This window comes from Chelon labrosus, assembly GCF_963514085.1.
Source record: "Chelon labrosus genome assembly, chromosome: 13".
Classification (NCBI taxonomy): Eukaryota; Metazoa; Chordata; class Actinopteri; order Mugiliformes; family Mugilidae; genus Chelon; species Chelon labrosus.
This window is the reverse complement of record NC_140346.1, coordinates 1,513,836-1,539,842: the sequence shown is the minus strand read 5'-3', so window position 1 is coordinate 1,539,842 and position 26,007 is coordinate 1,513,836. Positions and strand designations below refer to the sequence as shown.

General features: G+C 39.6%; 1 protein-coding gene across 1 annotated transcript in view; it reads left to right on the top strand.

Moving 5' to 3' along the window:
* gria4a (glutamate receptor, ionotropic, AMPA 4a) overlaps window positions 1-26,007 on the top strand; it is a gene marked incomplete at both ends in the record, with an annotated part of 93,611 nt that overhangs the window by 35,418 nt on the left and 32,186 nt on the right. The window contains 8 exon segments of the mRNA XM_084559394.1: window positions 6,312-6,551; window positions 9,510-9,562; window positions 9,831-9,962; window positions 12,695-12,748; window positions 13,531-13,689; window positions 18,327-18,494; window positions 21,672-21,776; window positions 22,799-22,909. Of these exon segments, the coding sequence (XP_084415520.1) occupies window positions 6,312-6,551; window positions 9,510-9,562; window positions 9,831-9,962; window positions 12,695-12,748; window positions 13,531-13,689; window positions 18,327-18,494; window positions 21,672-21,776; window positions 22,799-22,909 (1,022 nt within the window).

Genomic DNA, 26,007 nt, shown 5'->3' with positions numbered 1-26,007 from the left:
GAACATCACTGCTGTAATTTAAGAGTCAGTTAATTGACCAATGAAAGAAGCCCAATCTGTAAAAGAAGTAAATGGGTTCTAAAATAATACTATGTGAAAAAATAAGACAAATTATGTGTTGGAGATTTGAGGATCCAAGCAAGCATTAGCTAATTTGTCTCGCAAACATTTTAATCTTTCTAAACTGTAGATTGTAAAAGCCATTACATACCCACTGCCTTCTTTGTTTAGTTTGTTTTTGATTGTTATTGAAATTCTCACTACAACTCAGCTTTCTTTCCTTTTCTTTTTTTAAATTCTCCTTGAGTGGGGTGGCTAATTGGCATTTGACAGGCCCTGTGGGAAGAGCTGGGGAGGGGATGGGGAGAACAGGTGCAGAGAAGTAGAAAAATGTAATCAAGACAATAAAGAGAATAAAGAAGTAACAGAGGAGTGTGGCAGTTTTACCCAAGAGCCTTTTCTCATGCTGCCCCTCACCTCTGACCTGGTAGTTCTGTGCATGTGTTAGTTTCAACCGGTATGTGTGTGTATGCACTAAATTCATCTGACAACCCAGCTCCCAAAACTCAAAAAGCTGTGAGCACATTTAAGGACTGATTTCCAGCCTTTTCTTTTCTTTCAGTATCCTGCAGGGCAGTATCTCCTTACTTTCTCTTTCTGCCCGTTTGCATATATATTTCCCTGCCGCTTCTTTCTCTCTGCAGTGTCTTCTTGGCAGACTTTATGCACTCTTGTTACTGTCAGAGCCCCTTGTGGGTTTTGGAACTACTCTCTTCCCCTCTTGCCTTTTTCTCACTCTGCACTTCTTCTTTTCTTCCCGTCCTGAGAAGAACTGAAGCCTCCGTTTCCTCTCTGCTTGAGGCAGTTTTATGAAAGAGGGAAGAAAATGGGAAGATAGACATAGATAGACCTCAGAAGGAGGCAAACAGAGGGATGAATGGCCTCATTCACAAGCACAGTGAAGCAGACACACAGACACAGCATGCCACATAGACTCTATCACTCTCAATAATCACTGCCCTGTTTATGAAGCTATTGTGGATCAGTTATCTTGTAAACTATGCTCTCGTAGAGAGGATCTGATACGAAATCCATAAGGTGGCTGAATGCCCTTGCCAGACCATTGATCTTCAAGCTTTATCTTTTATCCTGTATTTATGATGCTGCTGTTGGGTGCACACTTGAGGTGTCAGCAATAACACCTCAGCAAGTGAACACTGCATGTATACAGACTTTCTATTGCAAGGGAATTAAGCCAATTATAAAGCATTCATCCATGCAAATCTAAATCAGCTTCCCAAAAAAGCAACGTCATTTTTGTAAATTGTTTATATTGCTGTGCACATCTCTCTGTTTAGGCACCCTCAACTGAACAGTTTGTCAGTGCTTAAAAAACACTCTTAATGTCTTCTAATTTTTGTCTGTGTTACAAAGTAATGAGCATGCTCTCTGGAGGTATATTGATCTTCAGGCTTTTAGCTTGAGATCACATAACTACTGCTTAGGATGGATTAGAAGTTGTGGTCTGGGATATAAATAATGTGTCTATGGTTATCTGATGGAGGAGCATGTGCTTATCTATCTCATGAGAAATTACTATATCTGGTTTCTTTCTAAACATCAAACTTGAGCTTGAGCTTGGGCCTGCTATCAATGTCAAGCACAGACATTTGAGAGACAGAGGTTAAAAATGGTTCAGCCAACTCTGGGAGGATATTCTGACAGAAAAATAAAATAAAAATATAGTAGCAGGGTGTGAAATGTTTTGTAACAACTGATTGTTTTGCTCCATCAAATCTCAGCGTACTCCACCCATGCAACACTATTTCCAAGAAAATATGTTAATATGGTATTAATTTGCAACAGCAAACACATTTAGGAAACAAAAGCTTGATAGATTACGTTTTTGTCCACATTCCTGAAAAATGCTGTTAATTAACAGGTAAATATGGTAATAAATAATTAATGGATGAGCAAATTGTTTACTGACAAAGTATTTAATACATTTTCTGCTAATGCAATGTCACAAAACAATAGCCTATTTACTCACAAGCAAATATGCATTATTACATGTTTTCTTGGTTCTGATTATGCCATCACAGCTTTGTTAACAGCAGTTAGTAGAAGGTCGCAAACTTGGCTTAGCACAGAAAAAGTTGAGAAGAGCACACAATGCAAAGTATTTATTAACCTTTAAGTAAGCCCATGACATTTCACTAACCTTAACCAAGTGTTTTTGCTGTCCAAATGGACCTGTTCTTACTCAGGACTCAGAAACTGTGAACCCTGAGCTCTTAAAGCCCACCATTCACCCTAACCATAAATAAATATAAAACTTGATTCACCCAAAAAACATTGTTAAATGTGAAAGGCATATACGTGGCTTTGTTTTATAGTGGTGTACAATCTCAGTTATCCACAGGGAGCAATTAAAGTATTACACTTCAGTGCATTTAAATTAAGTGTATTTAATGCGGTTACACTTCAGTTTACTGCACTGCCCCACCTCATTATACTGCAGCAGTGATATTATTGCAAAGCACAGAACATAGTGGGACTGCTTCTTCTGCTTTCTTTTATTTTCTGTTGCTGTGACTTCGCTCAGTCCGATCCTATAAAACAGCATAACCATGTTTAGAAGCAGATTCTTTAAAACTCTGCTTTTTTGCAGTGCTGAATCAGAATATATACAGTACACAAGTTTTCTCTTCTAAAGGTTACTACTGTAAATAGGTTCAATGTGAAATGTCAGTGTAAGGCATGGGACAGTAGATTTTACACTAATTACATTGCTCATAAAAGCTTATTATTGGCATTTACCTTCATTCTCCTTCTCAAAGTATCACCATGCACTGTCGGGAACCCTGGGCAGTGACAGGAAAAATACACCTTAATGACTTTTTAAACTAACTTGTATTCCTCATTTACTCAGGTGCTTCCTTTGTTTTGGCCTTCACCTGCAAGTAATGAGAGCTTCCAGTGTTTCTGCTTCTGTCTGGAGAATGTCTTTGCAGGGTTGTTATTCAGACTAATGAGTGAGAAGTGACTGCAGCATCAGGACAGAAATTCTGAAGGTTGGTGAATGGTGGGGAAGGTTATGATTCGGTGTGCTCAAAATGCGTATAGGTGACTAGAGTTTAGCTGTGTGTATTACTTTTGGTTGTGCTGTAGTGCAGTGACACTGAAATCAGTAGCAGGTTTGTTCTGTGAGCAACTATTCTTGCTGCTGGCATGTGAAAAACAAACAAGGAGCCTCTCTAAAGACACTATACTGAGAGACATATAGAAGGGAGGGATGGGTGAGAGAAATATGCAAGAGAGCATGGAGGACAAAATCAGAGAAGCAAAGAGAGCGGCGATATCAGTCTGTGAAATACTGCTCTGTTTCAGCAACATATTTCCTGCCCTGTTGTGCCTTGTGAAAACAAGAAATAACATGATGCACATATTGTGCACATGAGTGAAAGGGCTTTCTAAAACGCACAGACACAAATAAATTAATCAGTGTGAAGATGCAGGGATAGCTGCAGGAGAAGATACGGGCATGCACAGGATGGATATTCTATAGAGTAATGCAGACAAATGAGGGACCTCAGATTTATGGAGAGGTATGCACAGTGAATACCTGTTTGGCATATGGAGCGGAGGTAACATTTAGTTAAGCCAAAAAACAGGAGACTGTAAAACATATGGAGATGCTGAGAGGACAAGTGAGGAGGAGGCAACAAGGAATAGAGCTTGAAGAAGTCCCAAGAGACCTATAGTGTCCAGTGCTTTTACTGTGGCATTGATGCACCATGCCGCTGGTCCCCTCCTCTCATTAAAGCTTTATGAAGCAAGCTTAGCACACATTTTATTACAATGACGCCACTGTCTGGCACATTCCAGCCTTGCAGTGTGGCGGTGTTGGTGAATGAGGTTGCAGAGAAACAAGCCCAGAGAGAGACACACACCAGAAAGGGAAATGTGGAATAAAGAAAGTGATGTGAGTGTGAGATAGGCAAAGCCAAGATCATAAAGCATAGACGCATATGTGTGGGTATTGTTTAAAAATAGAATGGTTTGGGGATTAAGGCTATCAATATTTCTTTAAGTTTTGATGGAGGCCCAGGAGTGCATGTTGCAGACAGAACTGGGCCAGAAATTACCAACTAAACGCATCAGTTGACTGGCTCCAGCCCATATGTTGATGTGTGCAATAGAAGAAAGTTGTGTTTTCACTCTGCAGCTTTTTGTTGTTTGGTTTTTTTTTACTCCAAAGATCAGATCCCTCAAACAAATTAATCTAAAAGCATGTAAATGGTATTTTTTCCTGATGCTGCTGTCAAAGGCATTCAGTTGTATGTTGATTTTCTTTTGTCGTTAGACAGTGTCTGGATGTCATTTATCTCAACCAAGAGTCATTTCTCGTCAGGCAACTGCCATCATGGATGAGCAAGCATCATTTTCTCTGTGTGTTCTAATCTGAAACTGCTTGTTGTTTTCTTCGGTCTTTGTCATTTTGCTGTTGTTTCAATTTTAGATTTTGTCTGAGCACTTAAATATGTCAACTTCTGTAATTTAGTGTTACCGCCTTTGTGCACTCCAGGTACTCAACACTCCTGGTGCCTGAGTAAAATATAACACCTGTCATTTAGTAGTTTAACACACACTGTCTCATCTCTCACGTTGCTGTGTGCTCTGAAATACCAAATAAAATCAGGAAACGTAGCAAAATGTTTCTTGAAAGTCACCAAGAACACTGAATTTAAGGACACCATGACTCAGCTTATGCTGAATGACGCATGCTAAGTACAGCTAGTATGCTAGTTCTCTGAATTGAAGACATTTAGCTCCTGTCATAATCGGAGACTAAATCCCTGCCTTATCGCTTCCTGGGTGCAGGGGCCTCGGCTTTGTTTAATTGCCACAAGCCGAACCGTCAAAGCTGCGTCTCCCTCAGTGTTTACCCCCACTGAGGCTTATAGCTGATAATGGAATTACTCTGAGTCCCAGGAGGAGGGAGGGAGAGAGGAGGGGACAGAGAAAGGAAGCAGTCATAGATGAAGAGAGGGAGAGGAGCTGAAGGAGAGTGGATGGTGAAAGCTGAAAGAAAGGGGATGGATGGGGTTTCTGCCCTGAAAAGAGAAGAAAAGAGAAAAGGTATGAGATGGTGTCATGCACGAGGTGATCAAAAGAGGGACGAAGAGAGAAAAGGCTTCAGGGTAATGTCCGTCAGTTGCCATTACTCTGCAGTCTTCCTGTCTTCCTGTTTACTCCAGTGTGACGTATTACAGGGTGGAGAATGAATTATGACGCATGATAGAGCTGAAGTTCAAAACATGCCAGCTTAAAAGAACCTTGCTGAAAGGATGAATGGAGCTAAAGAGAGTAAGGAGGGGAGGAAATAAAAGGATGAAAAATAAAAAATGGATGTCGCAGTTTTAGTCTTTATCTTACACTCACTTCATTCTTAGAAAGTGAATTAGATGTTTGTTTGTTTTTTGTTCAAACAGCTTTGGTTGAGTCATGCACGTGAACAAACCAAAACAGAATAGATTTTTGTAGAAATGAGCTCCCTCCTCTCCGTAATGGTTGAAAGATTTTGGGTGTTTGGAGACTGTAGTGGAAAATGACTTCACATTTGAAGAGAGCTCACGGCTCGGTCAAGGCATTTTGTATCTGCATGTATGTGTGTGTGGAAGAACGGATCTTAAGGATGTTAAGCTCGAAGCAGGTTGAGTTATTTAACTGTAATTTCCTTAGCAACTTTAAGCAGCAAGTTTTTGCTCTTGGGAATGGTTTTGTGCTAGTCCAAAAAAATTTAAAATTGCTGGCCAGGGGCTTATAGGGCAGTCTGATTCAATCCAAGCAAACGTTTGCGCTTAACTACTGTGTATGTATATAATGAAGCAGGCAGATGACGATTTTATGGATTCTTGTGAATGAATCTGTCTCATTGCTCTGCTCAGTAAAATAAAAGGTATTTTTTAGAGTAAGTTTGGAACAGGAACAGTTTGACGCATTTTGGAGATCTGCTCGGTTTCAGTAGGCATATTTGGAAAACAAGTGTGTGAGCCTAATTAGGAGTGAGAAGGTGCTGTATGGCTGACACAAGCTGAAGTTGTCGCTCATTAAAATGGTTGACATGTTTAACCAGAACCTACAGCTTGAATTTAATTAGAGACTTCAATTCTGCTCTCTTATATTTCTGGTTTTGCTAATTTATATCCGTTTACCCTCTTTTTTCTTTCTTCCATTCGAATCTCTGTACCCCCGACACCATCGCCCTTCCTTCTTTCTCCCATTCTTCTCTCCCCTCCTCTCGTCAGTCTGTTCTCAGTATTCGAGGGGAGTCTTCGCCATCTTCGGCCTTTACGACAAGCGCTCGGTGAACACGCTGACATCGTTCTGTGGGGCCCTGCACATCAGCCTAGTGACACCCAGCTTCCCCACCGAAGGAGAGGGCCAGTTCACGCTGCAGCTTCGGCCGTCAATCAGAGGCGCTTTGCTGTCACTGTTGGACCACTACGACTGGAGCCGATTTGTCTTCCTGTATGATACAGACAGAGGTAAATGCACAAGGACGAATATATTAAGATGGTTTTATAGAATGTAAAGATCCAAACTAATTGATCACTGTAAAGTTCTCTATATCCTTTATGTTTTCGGGTTGTCTGTCTGTCCGTGCATACAGCTTGCCCATCCTTGTGAACGCAATATTTCAGGAAGGCCTTGAGAGGATTTCTTCAGATTCGGCACACATGTCCACTTTGGTTCAAGGATGAACTGATTAGAATTTGGTCACCAAAGGTCACTGTGAGCTCACAACTCAAGAATGAACATGCTATTTATGACTTTTCACACAATTGTCTACTTGGATAAAATGGTGACATTTTATATTCTAGATGTCAACATAATGTTCTGTATGCAAAACGGGCTGTGACTTTATCAACTTTCCCCTCCCCCGGTGCAAGTTGTTTTGACTTCTTATGTTGTAAAAGTGTGCTCATATGTGCTTATGTTGCTGAGGTTTTTTCCTGGTCCCACACTGTACTCCCCCAGAGGAGTGTAGTCTGGGAGCTGCTTTTTTCTCCTCTTCTCTCCTCTTGTTTTTCTCCCCTTTCCTGCCCCCAATTTTCCTAAGATGGCTCCGCGGAGGGTAGCCACGGTCTTTTTCTTTTGGACCAAAGCAAATTCCTTGTATGTACAAACATGCTTGGCAATAAAGTCTGATTCTGATTCTGAAGCTGCAATGTGTCCTTATGGCACTGGCAGAAAATTGTTCGAATAGCACAAATCATTATCACTCGTATTGCCAGCTACTGCTCATAGGATCATATTATCTCATTAAGGATAAACTCGTCTAGCTCTGCATGAAACGACATTCTCCCCCTGTTCAAATCTGTACGCCACTGGCATTGTTTATCTATGGCTCTAAATTCAAAATTCACTTGTGGAAGATTTCCAATTTAGTTTGGTTCAAAAACATTTGCATGAAGAATCTGGGTTTGGAATGGAACCGAAACATAAAATAATCTGTAGGATAATTAGCTGTTGTACCTCCCATATTAAACATGGTTTTCTTATGGAAGTACAGAGGCTTATTAGTGAAACTGAACATGTCTGATAAAGGATACAGCTGCAGAAACAAGAATAAAATGGGAGCGCTTGGTGCATTATTTTCTCTCACACATAAACATACACACACAAAAACACACAGACTAATTCCTTGCCACAGGGAGTGAAAGTCAGGTCAAACATGACGCATAGTCCCTAGATAACAGTATATTGGTGTGTTAGAGAGAACCAGTGAGTGGTTCACTGTGTGTGTGTGTGTGTGTGTGTGTGTGTGTGTGCTCTGTTTGTACCACTGCCAACATCCCTGTGGCCTAGGTTGTCTGGGTTAGTACCAGGGGGGACCAGAGGGTGAAAGTGGAAGGAAAAGGAGAAGCAGGAAAGACAGGTTAGGTGAGTCAAGCTGGTGGAGCAGCCAAAAGCACAGAAAGTAGTTGTGAGTCTAGGGAAGAGGAGACAAACTAGTTGACAGGGAAAGGGATAGCAAGAGGAGAAAGTAAAGGTAGACGTTGGCAGCGGAGGACGGTAAAGGGGGGATTACATAAAGGGCAGAATGGAGGAATAAGAGGACAGACAGGATCATCTCTAGGGATATACCATGGCATATAGCAGAGGGAAGTGACAGGGTGAGGTTTGAGGGGGGGGGGGGTGGACCGGAGGATGGATGCATAGAGTCTTGGTTGTACTCACCCGTGTTTTGGCCAAGGCAAGGCCCTTCATTATAGGCTCCCATCAGGCCCTGGTGCCGGTAATGTGCTGGAAAATGGGCAGTAACACTGTGATGTGTTTTATGCTCCCTGCTCCGCTCAGCTCCACAGACAGCCCAGTGACACACACAAACACTACAAGCTGTGGCATATTCGAATACCTGCACATTTCCCTACAAACACAAATGCATGCACACAGGGTCGTGCATAAATTCACATACAACAGAAGAAAATGTGTGGCACCTGTGCAAACATTAAATTGATTAATTAATGTAAGGACAATACAAACCAAACATTGATACATGAACATATCACAGACACACGCCAGTGTAAACATACATGCATTCATTTAGGTACAGACATGCTTATTATAATAATATAACATGAGAGGCTGTGTGTAAATGAGGCATGCAGCATTAAAAGGGTCGGTGGGTCTTTTTGTGTCATTGTGTGCATGTGACTTTAACTTTTTACCCTATTTCCACTCTGTCTAAGAGCAACCTAACAACTTAATTCATCATAACAGTAAAAGTGAAGGTGTGTGCCAGTATTATAAAGGATTATCACTGTGATATTGCGTTACCGCTAATTATTGTAATTTTTTCCTTCTTGTTTTAACCAATCCCAATCAAGACAGATGTTCTAGTAGTAAATTGCAAATCATTGTCACTTGTGTTGCTGCCTGCTGCTCATAGAATCACATTAACTCATTAACTATAAACTCATCTAACCTCGCATGGAGAGACATATGCACCTTGTTCAAAACCAGTGCTATAAACTGGTAAATGTGTTCTCATATGAGTTATATTTGATTAAGTCCTAAAACATAAGCAGTGAGGATTTAGATTTGAATGAAATGTCCCGTATAACTGTATCATTAGCAATGAATCAGGCTGTATAGTTTCACCAAATTACTCTTTATCCCGACAAGCTCTGTAGGTTTGTTGTTAAAGTGAAGTTAAAGGGAGGCTTGTTGCTTCAAGTACTAAGCACTTTGCCCCCACTTTGGAAGACAAGACATTGGCGTTTGATAAATGAGACAGGCTGAGGAATCTGCTGGAAAGTAATGAACACCTGGAAAGGCATTTTGTGAGAACGCATTGCGACTAAGATAAAATAAAAGATTGAACACTGGTGGGACATTTTACCTGCAAAATATAATTACCCCATTTCCCAATGCAGCATCGTCTTAGACCAGCATTAATTCTCTTTCTCTCTCTTTTTTTTTTACCCTTTGTTGTTTAGGTTATGCAATACTGCAGGCAATTATGGAGAGAGCCGGCCAGAACGGATGGCAGGTCAGGACACACGCAAGCACACACACACACACAGCCTTGGAAACCTGCTGGGGAATCACACACAGAAACAAGAACACATGACCTCTTGCAGCATACATGTGTAATTTGCACAATCATATCCACACACGGACACACAGAACACATAATTATTTTTGGTGTTTTGTCATTAATTCTTCAGGCGCCATTGCTTTGTGTGCATGACCTCATTCTCACCTGTCTGTATTCATGTACACATTTTTTATGAATACTTGTTTGTATGTAAAAACAGGTGAGTGCAATCTGCGTGGAGAGTTTCAATGAGGCGGCGTATCGCAGACTCTTAGAGGATCTGGATCGACGACAAGAGAGGAAATATGTCATTGACCTGGAGCCCGAGAGACTACAGAGCATCCTAGAACAGGTAACATTACTGATCAAATGAACTAAGCTACCTTAGCACATGAAATTAACCGTAAGAGTGTATTACGTTAACTTTGAGGTAATGCAATACAGTCTTACAGTTAATTTCCCGTAACCTTTAAAGCATAGTGGCACTGTAATCAGCAATTTAATCAGGCATGTAAAGACCACATTTTTTATTGGGGTATTGTTGCTGGAAACAAGCGCACCCTCTGGGACTGAAAAAATAAAGAAAAACACACCTCAAATGAGCAATAGAGGCTGGTTCCAACAGCCAGTCAGTTTTCATAGACCGTCATGTTAACATATGCAACTTTAATGCAGAAATAAATATCTTTACAGCCTTGCATGTGTCCGTCATTCACTCATTTATTTAATACGAACTGCCTAAATAAAATTGGCATTTTTGTCAGGATTAGTTATTAAGTTATGTATGGAGATATGTGTAAATATTGGCATGGCCCCCTTTAAGTGACAACTGGGTGCCATCTGAGGTTTCTAGCCATCTGCTTCAGCATTCTCTGCTTCGCCTCTTTGCGCATTTTTTAATTAGCCATTTGTCAGAGTCAGACACTGCAAAGATGGCCACCCCCGGTACCACACACACTGAACTTCAAAATGGCTCTACAGGAATTCTATGGGTGACTGTATATGAAGAGGGTTCATCTATCTTCATATACAGTCAGTAACTCCAAATATATTGCTGACAGAATAAAACATAAAATAGAAACTAACTGAGTATAAAATATCTTTCAAAATATGCTTTTATAGTGTTTATTTACCGCAACATCATATGCTCCATTACTAAACACTCTATAGTCCTCTGCTACAAGGACACTATTATTAAACTGCAGTCGCATGAAGATATTTGATATTAATCTGGAACCTGATTGACCCTTCAGGATTTTAGGCCATGACATAATGCTTTAATGGTTTAATGGAGACACTATAGTTTTATGTGGCACTGTTACTATCACTGAGATTACTAGTGACAAGACAGATATTACACCACTGACCTGGACTTAACAGCACTTAACACTTAATAAGGGGGTACAGCCATGCCACAATGACACATTATTACAGCTTTAAACCACAGAATATGATGTGGCAAGTAATGAAAATGAGACCCTGTGAGAAAATTGAGAACAGTTAGAGTATTATGTTACTAATTATTGTACTAGTATTGCATAATGTTTTTAGTGTCTGTCTACCTGCTCTCTGCTCCACTCAGTTAGTTGCAGAAGTGCTCCTGATGATTTCTGACATCTGGAAAGAAAACAAGATTTTGAGTTTTTCCCTGGAGTTCATAATGTGGAATGAAAAATGTGACTTCCTCGGCAGCTACATCAGCGTGTGATTGCAGTATTGATACTAAGCAGTCCACTAACATACACATCTTTACAATTACACAAAGAAAAATGCATACAGCACATTAAGGCATACAGTCTGACACCTTACGCTTGTCTAAGTTCATTAGATTATCTGTCTTGTTGGTTAAGACTTGAGCTCTGACAGGGGTTGCAGTGTGTGTTAGTGTATGTCCCTGTATGAGTGTGTGTCTGTGTGCCCTTTGACTCAAGTTGGAGCGGAACATCCCAGTGGTTCTTCCACCTGTCATCACATCTGATCTTCTGTCTGCACATCTGACAGACTCAATGACACAACACACACAAGAAGATACCCTTCACGCACACTAACAATTACTAGCACTACTTAAAAATTGAATACATGCTGGATTCCACAGGCAAACAAACACACACCAGCTTTCAGACACACATAGTCACAGTACTGCAGTTATACAGGCACACAAACAGACACCGCTATCAGCATCCCAGACAGACTGTTTCTTAATTGGCTTCTGTGGTGACTGAACAGACAGACGGAGACACGCGCATATAAGTGTATACTGAGACATACAAGCGGATACACACACTCCCATCACAGTCAGCTCTGCAGTGCTGGCATTGGCTAACATCCCTGCTCTGAGACAGAGACTGCTCTGTTTGTCTGCCCCCGCCAGCTGCGATCTGTGTGTGTGTGTACATCTGTCTGTGTGAGTATATGGCTGTTGATATGTGTGGGACAGAGAGACGATTAAAAAATGTGAACAGTTTTTGTCCAGTACTGTCCTGTTTTTGTTTTGTTGGACCTATGTTAAACTGTAAATTATAACAGCAAATTAAAAAAGACCTTGATCAAAAAAATAAATAAATAAAAAAAAATGTGACCAGTTTATTAATTAGGTGTATGCAGCACCTTAATATGAATATGCTAATTCCCTCATTGTCAAAAATCTCACAGTGTGCTTCATTTCACTGCATACCTCTATACAGATACAAGTGTAATGGGTTTCAGTTTTCAAAAGAATGAACAGCGAAACTTGGAATTTAACAAGGTAATTCATCAGGTTTTGTTAGTGTGAAGATCTTTTAATCATTTGAGGCAAGCTGGCTTCTGGAGAAGTGTTAATAGCAAAAAGGTTGCAGATTTGTTTACAAAATGTTACAAAAGATCAGTGAAAACCTCATCACCTCTTAAGCTTTTATTCAAAATAACAAAAAAACAGCCATAGTGTTAAGAAGGAAAGGGAGCAACAGATTGTAGCTTGACTTGACTTTCTTTGTAGCTCGACTTCCCTGCGACGTTCCCTTATCCTACTTGTCCCTTTCTGCTACTACATTCGTTTCAGGTCCTGGCAAAGCAATAATGTTTTTTTCCTCTCTCTCATTCCAGGCTGTCAGTGTGGGGAAACATGTAAAAGGTTACCATTATATCATAGCAAACCTGGTAAGAACTCTTAATTGCTGTTTTTAGACGCATTTGCTGCAGTGTTGGTGTAATATTTTGTTTGAGAACGTTATAGAAAGACAGAGTAGTTTAGAGCTTTACGTGTATGGACCCACATGGACACACGTTTTTAGGTCATGTTACTCATATTTTCCTTACCCTTACCTCGACATTCAGTAGCCTATGTTGCAAAGCTGAGAAGAAAAACACACTACGTTTGTTAGTTCTGATTTGTTCTTTTTAGATTCCCACTTAAACCAGATATTCTTTTTACACTGGATTTGCCATGTAACCTTTTTTCTTCCCTCGACAAAGTCACAGCTGTCAAAACCTGCTGGAAACCTGAAGTATTGTTTCAGCCTCATTCCCTTAAGTCTGTTCAACTGTAGTTTGCGGGATAGTGAAAAAGAGGCCATTGTGCTCAGGTCAAGCTAGATTGGCTCTCAGTAATTAGCATCCATCAACTCAGGATGACCCTCACATGTCTGCACTCTTTGCCTCTGTCTCTGGGCGTATCCTGAATTGATCCCTCTTCACCACCACTTCACTGGGACGTGTAACTCTACATATATTATACTTGCAGCTGTAGAAGCCACTCTATATTAAGTAGTGAAACAGATGAGGTAAACTGAGTTTACATAGTATGACGAGTATGTGAAGTGACATATCAAAGAAAAGTTGTGTAGGAGGGGTTTGTCACTTTTTTTGGGATGATTTTACTTTTTCTGTTCTTGCATTGTCATCTTTCTTTGTTTCTTCCTTTGTTTCTTTCTTTCTTCCAGGGTTTCAAGGACATATCTCTGGAGAGGTTCATGCATGGTGGGGCCAACGTGACTGGTTTCCAGCTGGTGGACTTTAGCAAACCCATCGTCATAAAGCTGATGCAGCGCTGGAACAAACTTGATCAGCGAGAGTACCCTGGGTCGGAGAGCCCTCCTAAGGTAATGAAAACATAATGACTTTACTGACTGCAAATCTGTGTTCTCAGAGTTCTTGCTACCTAAACAGTGTGACAACCGTACAGTAATCACAAAATAAAATATAAAATAAAACAACAAAGCTTCCATTGAGACGTACTTCAGAAACAGTATTGTTGTATGCAGACACAAACATATTTGCGCCACACACACCAGGATCTATTTAGAGAGGGTGGCATTGGTGTGTGCAAACTAGCATTAATAGAGGAAGATCTCTAATGCACAATTATGACAGATAAATACATTGAATAGCCCTGCGATGGACTGGCGACCTGTCCAGTGTGTACCCCACCTCTTGCCCGATGACAGCTGGGATAGGCTTCAGTCCCCATGTGGTTACAGAAGATGAATGAATGAATGAAAATACATTGAACATACTGTATTTACAAAATAAAGGCAACAGGGTTCACACTTTTCAGACCTGTAAACACTAATAAACTGCCTCCAAGGAAGATTTAAATTCTTTTGCAACCACAAAAAGGCTGTTTTGCCAGCATGACTTTTGCAAACATGGAAATAAGAGTTTAATGATAGAACAGAATAACAAGAAATCAGATACCTCCAGTGACAACAAATGCCTACAAATTGCTGCTGGCTAATTTGTACTGTGTAAAAACTACGCTTACTTAGCTTTAGGCCAACTGATAGCCTTAGGCCAAGTGAAAATCTGTTCAGATAATGTGCAAGTGTGAGAAGCACTACTGGGACTTGTCCCTTCTATACTGAAAACTGGATTTTAAGATGGCTGCTTTTGGCCATCAATCAAAATTCCTTGACGGCTGGTGTGCCTTGAAATGAGCTCTGGTATGCCTGGAGATTTTGTTGAAATGTTATGAAAATGATCAGTAACCTGGCAAAGCAATATATGCTGTTCATCAGCACATACCCACCATTCTAAAACATATCTCACACATATCTTCCCCAAGTTACATATGGTTTACTAGCATATCTAATAGTTAATGGGACTGCTTTTATCAGTAATTGTCCACGTATAAAGCATCTAACGTTTGCTCTACTCCTGTGGAAAACCATGTCCTAAAATAAATATGCTTGTCCAAATTGTTAAAAAGCAACTGTCTAGATGTTTTATTTCTAGTTCTCTCCTAACTTGACCAAAAAAAAATAATAAAATAGCTTTGTGTTTTTAAGAGTGTCATTAACTCTGGCGCTGCTATGTTATGTTCCCTGTAGTACAGTGTAAGGTTTGATTATTCACTATCACTGAAAAAGCAGATGAACTGTCCTTAGTTTGACACAGAAACGGTCTTCTAATGGCGGCTCATTAACTTTTGTGTCTTTATGATGATGTTTTGAGTCATAACGGCCTGAAGTTTTAATCCAAATCCATTATCTGATTAGAATGATTCTAATATTGCAAGATAATATTATCCAGATTAGCCTTGTTCCGGTGTACTATATAGACAGCAATAGTATAAAAACTTGAAACAAACCCGTTTAAATCAATAACTCTGCAAAGAATAACTGTGTATTGGTTGCACTAACAATAAATTCAAAAATGCTGAGCATTTGTCTTCAGAGACAGTTTGGTTGGAATTATTGACAAAAATGCAGAAAGAGCACACTAATGAGAGGTTTTCTCACCACTGAGGTGTGCCGGACACTGTTCTGCTCGTTTAGAAGAACAAGTGTCATGGTGTTACTTCAATCTGAAAGATTACTTTATCTTATTAGGGACAGGGACAAACCATTTTACTTCGGGGGACTCAGTATTAACACTTGTAGTATAATGACAGAACACATTAACCCTAACCCTAACCCCAGACTCAAAGTGGCAAATAATACAGAGACAAACTCTCACCCCTTCTGATCAACCACCACGTAACCTTATTTTGGAAAAACTATATGTGATTGGATGTTAATGGCATGAGACAAAAGCAACAAAGTACAAAACTGTGAAAATACATAATAAAAATATTACAAACCGAAAAATGACATCATCATAATTTTCTTTGCTTCCTTGAGCTGCTAAAGAGATTTATTGCCCTCTCTATAATGCAAAAATTCATTGCCTCCTGTAATCTAAATTGTTTAAAGAATACATTGTGAAGTCCAGGCTCTTTGAGGGCTAAAGAGTACTGGTTGGAGCTCAGACTAAACTGGCATGGTTAATGTGTAGGCTATAAGGTAGCTAATTATATTGTCAGCACTGTATTATTGTTATCTTGCGTAGTATTTGTAGAGGATTGAAAAGTAATATATTTGCAAAGGAATTAGCTTACCGAGTTTTTGCTTGATACTGGGAGACCGAAGGGACTGCAGATGGATTTCATAGATTAAACTGATTTAATTCTGGTTGCTGTCTATTTTGTATTGTTCTGTTGTAATGTTTTGGGTTTTTTTGGTAGTATTTGATCGTGAATCAGAGTTGTCAAGTCATGTTGTCATGTTGTCAGATGTTGATGTGGTTGTCGAGACATTTCAGTCTGAACCAAAAGACAGTATATCGACAGACTGACCTGACATTGTCTTATCGTATCGTCACTCCTTGATGGCTGCTGACATCAAGGAGTGTCATTGCTATGGGGTGGGGGGGTACCTGGTCTGTTCTAGGTGGATGTCTTAGTAACATCCACACGAATGCCAGGTCCAAAGGTTTTCCAGCAGAACACTGAATTGTCACATGATGGTCAGTGTTATTTACTTCTCCTTAACGTGGTCCATGTATATTCTACATGCACTGCATGCATTTTTCATGAACATGTGTAAAAAGTAGAACATGCTTTCTATTACTGTATGCATCATTTATTAAACCTGCTAGTTGGCCTAATACGTAATGGTAGGGTAAACTTGCATTTGGCTAGATGTTTCATCCTTTTTGAGAATCCACATTTACACGTTTTGACTATGTCAAGAGATTTGCCAAGATCCTGGAAATATTACCCTAGAATGTGGTGTAATGCTGTTTTCTATGTGTCCCAAAGGTGTTTCTGTCCTGCCCCTGACAGACACAGAAAATGGTATGCTAGTTCAGTCAGATTTGTTGTGGTTTCCTCCAAGATTTGGATTCTATAGTCGTCATCTGTCAGTCGCATGCCTAAAGGCTTCTTTAGTTTCAAAGGGTTGAGATGAAAGGAGGATGACATGGTTGCGCAGCCTTCCAAAACACACCTTGTGGGATACAAATCAAGATATGTCAGAGTGAGAAAACTTGCAGAAGCGTGGAGAGCATCAGCAGAGTATCTCAGCTGACTTCCCTCTTTCCTCCCGCTTTCGTCTCTCCACTTGCTTCTGCTGTGTGTGATGTGAAGGCAGCCCGCTGTGAGTTTGAATGCCTCTGTCTGTGTGTGTCTGTGTGTGTTCTCGGTAGTGGTGTTACTGCTGAGAGTGTGGCATTGTTCCCTACACTGCTTTGCCTTACCTATAATGAATTTGTCAAGCAATCTGTCAGGATCACTGCCACTTTTAAGAGTTTCATTAGGGACCAGATACTGATAATGTCTTACCCTTTCTTTTTTCTCATGTGCTTTTCAGTGTTCCCTCAGAACAATTAACTTTTTTGATTGTAATAATTTGTTTAGCCATTTTCAGTACTGTACTGTTTTAGAATATGACATAATGAAACATTTATAAAGCTCTATAAATTTGTCAAATTTGAACATATTTTAAATTTCATTTTAATGGCTTTCAGATCTTGCCCAGTAACTGTATTAGAAAACTGTAACTCTGATGTAAAGCTGGCACATATAGAGTGATGTTACATTTACAGATGTTACATTTACAGTGGTGCTGACTGATGTTCACTGGTGTTAACAGTGGAAGTCAGATAAAGGTCAGAGTAGCAAGATGGACCGAGGCACTGATCAGTGTGTATGCATACTGACCATAAGCCCTGATGAAGCAATGCAGCTATTGGGAATAATTTGATTCTCATGTTAGGAGTAAATCCAACGTAGGCTCACAATGTATCCCTGCATTTTTAGCATAATGTACTTTGACTTTGATAAGCAGCTTGGAAGTTGTCAGTGGTTGTCAGTACAATGTTTTTGGGCTCCCAGCACTGCCAACTGGAATAATAATTGGGACATACATTTAAGATTTTAAAGGAACAGTTTCTCACTGGAAAAACACATGAATCTACAATAATTAGCACTCTCAAGCTGCTTTAATTGACAAGTAACTAATAGCAATGACAGACAAATCCATTAAATCTACCTGTTCATCTTTAACCTAAAGTATATAAATAACATAAATAGTAAGTCATAAGAGTAAAACTAGTCTATACTATAAGACATTTAATCCTTTATTAGAGCTGACAGTAGACAGCTGACTGTTAATGAGTGAATACTGAGAGTCTTTATCCAAAAAGGTTCAAAGGTTTGAACCTTTTTGGATATACCATGACCATGACCTGGATGACTGAGAACCTTCACAGACACTGAGAATCTTTCTCTTAAGGTTAAAATATTAGTAGGTCTAATTTTCCAGTGTGTCATAAAAGATATATGGTGTATATTTTAATGTTCCTCTCTTAATGAGAATTTTTGCAGTGACTGGTAACTGTAATTGGTTATGTACAAATACATCTGTCCTGTTCTTAACACAGAGATAACCTTTTTTCTGTGTTCTTCTTCATTCCACAGTATACCTCCTCTCTAACTTATGATGGTGTCCTTGTAATGGCTGAGGCCTTCCGCACCCTTCGCCGGCAGAAAATTGATATCAGTCGCCGTGGCAACGCTGGTGACTGCCTGGCCAATCCAGCTGCTCCCTGGAACCAAGGAATAGACATGGAGCGTGCACTCAAACAGGTTAGCACACGTTTAATTAGTCTGGTTAGTAGGTATAATTCAGTGTGGACATATATTCACAAATACATACACAAATGCTGTAACCAAAACAGTTGGTGTAAAAAAAATAATTCGAGAAGTTCAGATAGATATGATGGAGCTTTGTAGTGAAGGGTGTTGAAGGTAAGTAGTAGGGTCTTGTACTCCATATGGGATTGTAAAAACATTTCGGCCAAAGTTTCAATCACCATTGATGAAAGTGAAGCAACAAGTGGAAAGTGAAGCAGGAAATAGAAACAAAAATGAACCAGACTGGCAAAAAAGACACAGCATCAACTAGCATTTGGCATTTTTACAGAGTGAGCCAGACTGACAAGCGCACAAGTAATGGCTCACACTGGCGTCTCTGTCCTGCAGAGGTATAAACTTCGCTTTACAGCAGTCGATGCGTGAGGTGACAAAAATGCTAGTTCCAAAATTTTCCGAGCAGAACATTGCATTGTCACAAGATGGTCAATGTTATTTACTTCTCCTGTCAGTGTTTACTATATAAAGTTATGCCTGATTGGTGTAAGTTCTCAGTTGCAGGCAAACAGTTGATTTCATCAAAAGAAGCACATAAATCAATGTTTTTCGTATTATGAGAATGAGACTAGGTGTGACAGTTTAGTTCGGGATAAGGTTAACCTGACACTGAAGTAGTATCAACTGGTATGCAATCGTGTGGGGTGAGGCCAGAACAGCAAATCAAGTCTAATGTGTGACCCTTGGAGTGAATGGGAAAGCTATCCAAACAAGATGTACAGTCTCTGAGTACATTAGTGGTGTTGTCCATATGTATATTAAAATCGCCCAATAATATTATGTTGGGGGAAAGAGAACTTAAATGTGTGTGAAATGTAGCAAATTTGTTTATGAAGTCATTGTTTGGCTCAGAGCCATAGAGAGAGAGAGTTGCGACACTCTTTGATGTCGCCGCTATGGCTGTCACGTGGTTCATGTAAACCCAATTAGTTCCTAAACATACGCTGGCTGTCATGTTCTTCTATGGGACAGACAGCAGCGATTGCATTATTGAACGGTAAATATAAAATAAAACACACATCCAAGTACTTTTTCAGCTGTTATTACATTATTGCATTTTTGTTAATGTCAGTTTTGCATTTGGAGAGGCAGGGTGACAACGAAAAACTTATATTACTTAGATAAGTTTTAGGCTACATTTTTGGAGGGAAAAGCTTAGTGTTCATGTTCGCATGGGTAGAAGCACTGCTGGCTTTAGAGGCTCTAACTTAACTTTTCCATATCATTCATCTGATGGTAGACGTCTCATGATATTCATTTGAGCACAACTGGGCTGTATTAGGCTATTGATTCCCGTGATTTTGCTTCTAAATTCCGATTCAGCTATTAGCCTACCTTCGTGATAACGCAAAGAGGTCTGCCATGGCGGTCCGTTCAGAATTCGCCTAGAAGCTAGCTCACTTCTTCTGATGAGTGGCCACCCCCAGGACCACAACGTGAAACATGATCATGTTAAGACTAAGAATGTATATTTTAAGATTAAGCCATGCACATATTATCAAAACTACAACAGAATAGAAATGAATTTACGCTTTTATGTTTGTTAAAAGTTGCTATAAAGGTGGTAGTGATTCATTACCGAACTGCCTTCACAGCAGGGGAAGTCGTGCTGGCTAATTAGCTAGCAGGCAATGCTAGAAAATTGGTTGAAACAACCAAGATAAAATACAAATAATTACGCTGTGCATATACAAATGAAGACCAGTATAAGCATCGCAAAGGGCCTCTGATACAATATAGACAGTTGACAATTCAAAAGAGTTCGATATTTCAGCAACTTACCTCTGGAACAACTCGATGCGCAGCAATGTAAGTGAATGAGGTCCAACGCCCAAATGACAGTGTTAGGAACTAATCCGATTTTAAAATCCCAGAAGTAGGCGGTTAAAAGCGCCGCCGTTTTTTACAACGGAGGTCTATGGGAGTGTCGCAACTCTCTCTCTCTATGGCTCTGGTTTGGCTTAGGTGGACGATAGACACCAGCAACTATACTGGGAGTAGGTCCTGTTAGTTGTGTCTGTTGGTTTCAAATGAAAGAAACACTGGTACAGACCGAAGTTGATGTTGGCATTGTCGAGTTTGAGGTTCTCATTAGCTGACCTGGTTATGCTGTCCAATACACTGTAGTCAACCACAGAACAAGAAAGCAGAAATATTTTGGAAGCTCTAACTGGACACATGGTTGTCCACGAAACAGAGGGTTAGTGGTTCGATCCCCAGAATGTGCTACATGCCGAAGTGTCTTTGAGCAAGACGCTGAACCTCCAGTTGCTCCCAGCGCGGCACTGGTGTGTGTGCTTGTGTGAGCGAATGGGTAAATGAGTCTGAGACTGTGAAGTGCTTTGAGATAGAAAAGTGCTATTTTACCAATATGTTTTTTACCAAAACAAAAACAATATATGGGTTTTAAAGTTTTGTTGGAACTTGGATTGAGTTCATGACTTTTGGTGCTATGCTTGTGGCAACCTCACATTGACTTTTCTCAGTTATTCAATGCAACATAAACAATAAGCATTATTTGTCTCTAACCTTAACTTCGTCATGCTCCAAAAACCAAGTATCAGCACCAAAATTCTTTTAAAATACTTTTTTTTGTCAGTTACTGAATTATTAGTATTGTATGACCTATTTATTTAAATGTGAGGAAAAAATACTTGTCAATCCTAATTCTCTTTAACTACCATTTATGGTTGAACTTCTCTGCAATAGTCATTTAATATATCTGGACTAAGTAATTACCTTCCTATGTAGCAGTTTTCATTGTTGATGGTAGTGTCCATCCTTCCCACGCAGGATTCAAGCTGCCTGCCCAAGCAGGAAACAGTGCATGCCTGTAATCCAATTTAATGTTTGTAACAACATCCCTGATACCACCCTCATTGTTTAATGTGTACTACATTGCTGCTAATGCAAACGCAATCTCTTCTCTGCTGCTGCTTTTTGTAGCTTTGAACCATTTGTGAAAACACTTCTTGTTTGGCCGCCTTGTAAATGGATACATCGATTGACCATTCTAGGAATGCCAGTTTGCTGTTATCTTAAGGATTATCTTACCAAAATAGTATTTGATTTTTTAATTTAACTCCAGCTCTGTCATTGTTGCATTTAAACCAGGTGCGCATTCAGGGCCTGACCGGGAATATTCAGTTTGATCACTACGGTCGGCGGATCAATTACACCATGGACGTGTTTGAACTGAAGAGCAACGGACCTCGCAAGGTACACTACTCGTTGCTTGAAAACAAAGTGAAACACTTGGAAATTGTGCATTACATCGCTTAAAACCAGAAAATGTAATTAAATTTACTGCACACTATGTTCTTCTTGTTTTATTCCTATTCCCTTTATATTACATATCTTTTTCTATAATTCTTAATTATAACTGCATCTTCAGTTTTAAATAACTTTAGATAACTTCAGTTAAACCATCTGTGTTTTAATAGCTTTGCCGAGTGTGCATTGAAGATCATCAACCAGACAATCTAGGGGTGCCCAAACCTCTGCAGTGACCTAAACGAAAAAAAGACATAATCCGTCTTCATCATGTTAGCTCTTGTTTATATTAATTTTCAAACTCTCATTTAACATGCGTCAGATATATCCTGTACTCGTAGCAAAATTAGATTCTACATGTATGCTTTAGTATGCTGGCCGTCCTCAAGCAGATGGGTCCCCCAGTATGAGCTGGGTTTTGCTCAAGGTTTCTTCCTGTTAAGAGGGAGTTTTTTCTAACCACTGTCACCTTAGTGCTGACTCTGTGGGTTTCAGGCTGGGTTTGGGGACAATTTGTATTGTTTTTGACACTATATAAATAAAATTAAATTGAACTGAATAGTAGCAGAACAATCCTCAGTTTGAAAGTTCTTACAGTTCCATTTTACTAAAGCAAGAGGATACACGTAGGCCCTATAATAAAGAAAAGACACCATGTTCGATCGTTGCTTTGACAACAATGTGTTGGGCTCACGCTCAGTATCTCTCAATATCTTATACAGTTCCAAAGGGAAATTTGCAGGAGGGCACTCATTCTATTGACTTATTTTTTACTTTCTTTCCATTTCATTGATTCTATTTCTTTTAATATTTCTATTTTATCTTCTCTAACTTGATTTTATTGTCAGTACACTGACTCATTTTTTGCATGAATTGTGCTTTAAAATTTGATTGAAATGATATTTTCATACTATTACTACTCTCATTCACATTCTCCCTCTCTCCTCTTCTTCCCGTGTTTACTTCAGATTGGCTACTGGAATGACATAGACAAACTTGTGCTGGTCCAGAATGAAAATGCTCTGTCCAATGACAGCTCAGCGATGGAGAATCGAACAGTTGTTGTGACAACCATCATGGTAATGTACCCTGTGAATGCTTTTCGTTTCTTTTGTTTGAGATTTAGGTGTAATTGTCCTTCAAAACTGTCAATGAATCAATGTCTGTAACCTAACTTCACCAACATCTTGTTTTCACCTGACTACTCATCTAGAGTCTTGACATTTATGGAGAGACAAATTGGTTGAAATTCAAATGATATACTAAAACAGGTGATTGATAGTTTTAGGTGAATGTAAAGTTCAAGAAAATAGAGAGAAGAGCTTGGTTTTCAGGGAAGATGGATTTAAAATTAAAATGTGGTGTGAAAAGCATGTGGCAGTCTTCACTTTGTAACTTTGGTGAAATATTGGGACAGCATCAATGTCTGCTTAGGCCAGACTAGACACAGTAATAACAAGCATGCTTCAAGACATGGTACAAATGTTTCCAGTAAGGTTCTGAATCACTACACAGGGTTGGCAATACACACCAAAGGGGTAACAAGATGATTTACCCGTTATGGCCACACAGTCTGCTGCAATGCATTTCGACAGTGCTCACTGTTGCTTCCATTACTTTTTGAGTTTCCTCTGAGAACATTTCAGGAGCGGAGCAAGTGTCCTTTGGCAGTCACTTTTCTTATATTGTTTATATCCATTTAGATCATTCGTGCATCCACTACAAAGCCTTTTGTGAAAATTGTGGAATAGAAAGCAATATTGATAACAAGAAAACTGCACTTCAGCAAATGATTATTACAGTATTTTTATTATTTTTGTTCATTATTCAAATAAAACTACACAAGTGCTTGCATACTATACATGTATGCAACCATTTTTTTTTTTGGAAGTCACTGTGCAACTGATAAAATACTGAGTTGCGCTGGAAGCCAATGTTTTCTAGTTGTCCAGCTGGAAGATAACACTAATGTCTCATTAGCAGGCAGATCTACAACTGAACTCAGATCACCATTTAGAGGTGACCTCGGCCTAGTAATGGCTTTCACACAGACCCTGCTCCACAACCCAGTTTAATTATTCCACTTTCTTCTACAAACAAGGATAAAGGAGGGCTAATCGGTGGATTTGTGCACATTCTCTGCTTACATTTGATTTCATTTCACCCATCTGCAGTCTTTTTATGGTGGCCATCCCCTTCCTGTAAATCCAATCAGACTAATTCAATTGGGCATGCAAAAAGATGCAAGTGAAAGCAACTCAAAAGACTAATTTCAGCCCAGAGATAAAACAAGCCACAGATGCTTGAGTGTTGGTAATTCAGCATTTTTATTTTGAGGCAAACTCAAAATAGCAAATAGCAAACTCTTAAAAGTGACCAAAAAAATATCTGTAGTCTTATTTACTGTAGTGCCCAGGCAAATACATATAGATGGACAAACTAGAGATTTGGTAATACAGTAAACGTCTACAGTGAGTTTGGTGGCTAGAAGCAGTAATAAACAGTCAGGTCAGCACAGAGAAAAGCTCATGCTGTTGAGAAGAATGCAGAAAAATTAATTCAGTTGGATTAAATGTCCTCCGTGACAACTGTACCATCAGACATGCGCACTTCAACTGGCAGTGTTTTAGAGTAGTGTGTGCTTTGGTGCTTAGTCAGGTTGAAGGCAAGTAAATACAGCACATCAGCATGATCAGGTAAATGAAAGGCCAAGTTTACTCTGTGACAAATTCCCGATTTGAATATGTTCATGTTAATATATTTTGTTTGCAACAATGTATCATACTTGGTTGTTGTTCATGTGGCTGTGGGACATGTGGTTCTAGTTACATTCATTTTGTGTGGCTGTAAAAGAGATGAGTGTGCAAAAGAGTTTGGCATTATATTTCCAAAGTTTGTTCCTTCTGTATTGCTACCCTCCCCATTCGTGGCTTTTTTCAAAACCTCTGTCCTCTCTGTCTCTCTTTTTCTCTCTGTCTCGCTGTTTTTCTCTAACTCTACTCATCTCCTCCACCCCCCGCACACCTTTCATTTTCACCTTCATGCCTGCAACCCTCACATATTTCTCTGTGGATGGTGACCTCAGCAGGCCTTGACTAACGTTAGCTCAGCCACCTCCTCCTCTTTGCAGCCTCTGATGATGAGGAAGCCTCTGCTGCGACACTGATGCCGGGTCTGCAGACAGAGCAACAGACTGAAACACAGACTCATCTGAGTCGCAGACCCTCAGGAATTACTGAGAACAGACAGACTGAGTTTCTCTAAAGCTCTGCATAAAGACTGTCTTTGACTAGTTCTTTTTTTCTATATGTATATTTAATTTGAAAAACTGTTGTGATATATTTACTTTGCTTTGAAGTGATTTGCCCTGCAGTAACATTGGCATTAAGAAAAAATGAAAAGGAGATTCCACCATGTTTTGAGCTTGTCAAGATCTGAGGTCATTGCCTTACTGTGCTTATGTCTTCTCCTCAACTGAAAAGTCACAGCTGGACAAGAGTCCGGCGAGGGATTCAGTGGCGTCTGTCAAGGTTTGACATTTGGCCACACAAAATCACTGGACTGTGGAACATCATTGTTAATGAAGATTCGTTTTGCTCTTTTTGTAGAAACTCACCCCCAGACTCTTTGTTACACCACAAGCAGAAGAAAGTGTCATAACACATTTCTTTCTATTCTTTTTTTATTTTACATTATTTTATTGAAGAGAAAGTGTGCTTATTTTTATGTCAGTCCTGTATTTTTCAGCCCTCACCTTTTCGTACCGCTCTCCCTTAATGTTCATCTTTCTGCTCTTTTATTCTGTAAATCTACACCATCATGCCTAGCCTTTCAACTTCCCTGGACTGTATTTGACTTCCTCTTTGAGGTTTTCTTAAATCTCTACACTTAAATGGAAAGATATTTTAAATAGATTGAAATGCACCATCATCTAAGTCTTAACAATGTCCACAGCAACATTGTGGTTGTTTTTACAACATTTTCTACAGATATGAAAGAATGAGCTTCTTCCTACTGTCCAGAGACATGCTGGTTTGGTTAACTGGTGATTCTAAATTGGCCATAGGTGTGCGTTTTAAAAAGTGCACTGATGGAGACTGTTGCTAAACCTGCTGCCATTGGCCTTTAGTACAGTACACTTCCAGTACACACCCTTTAAGATGCTTTATCCTCATTG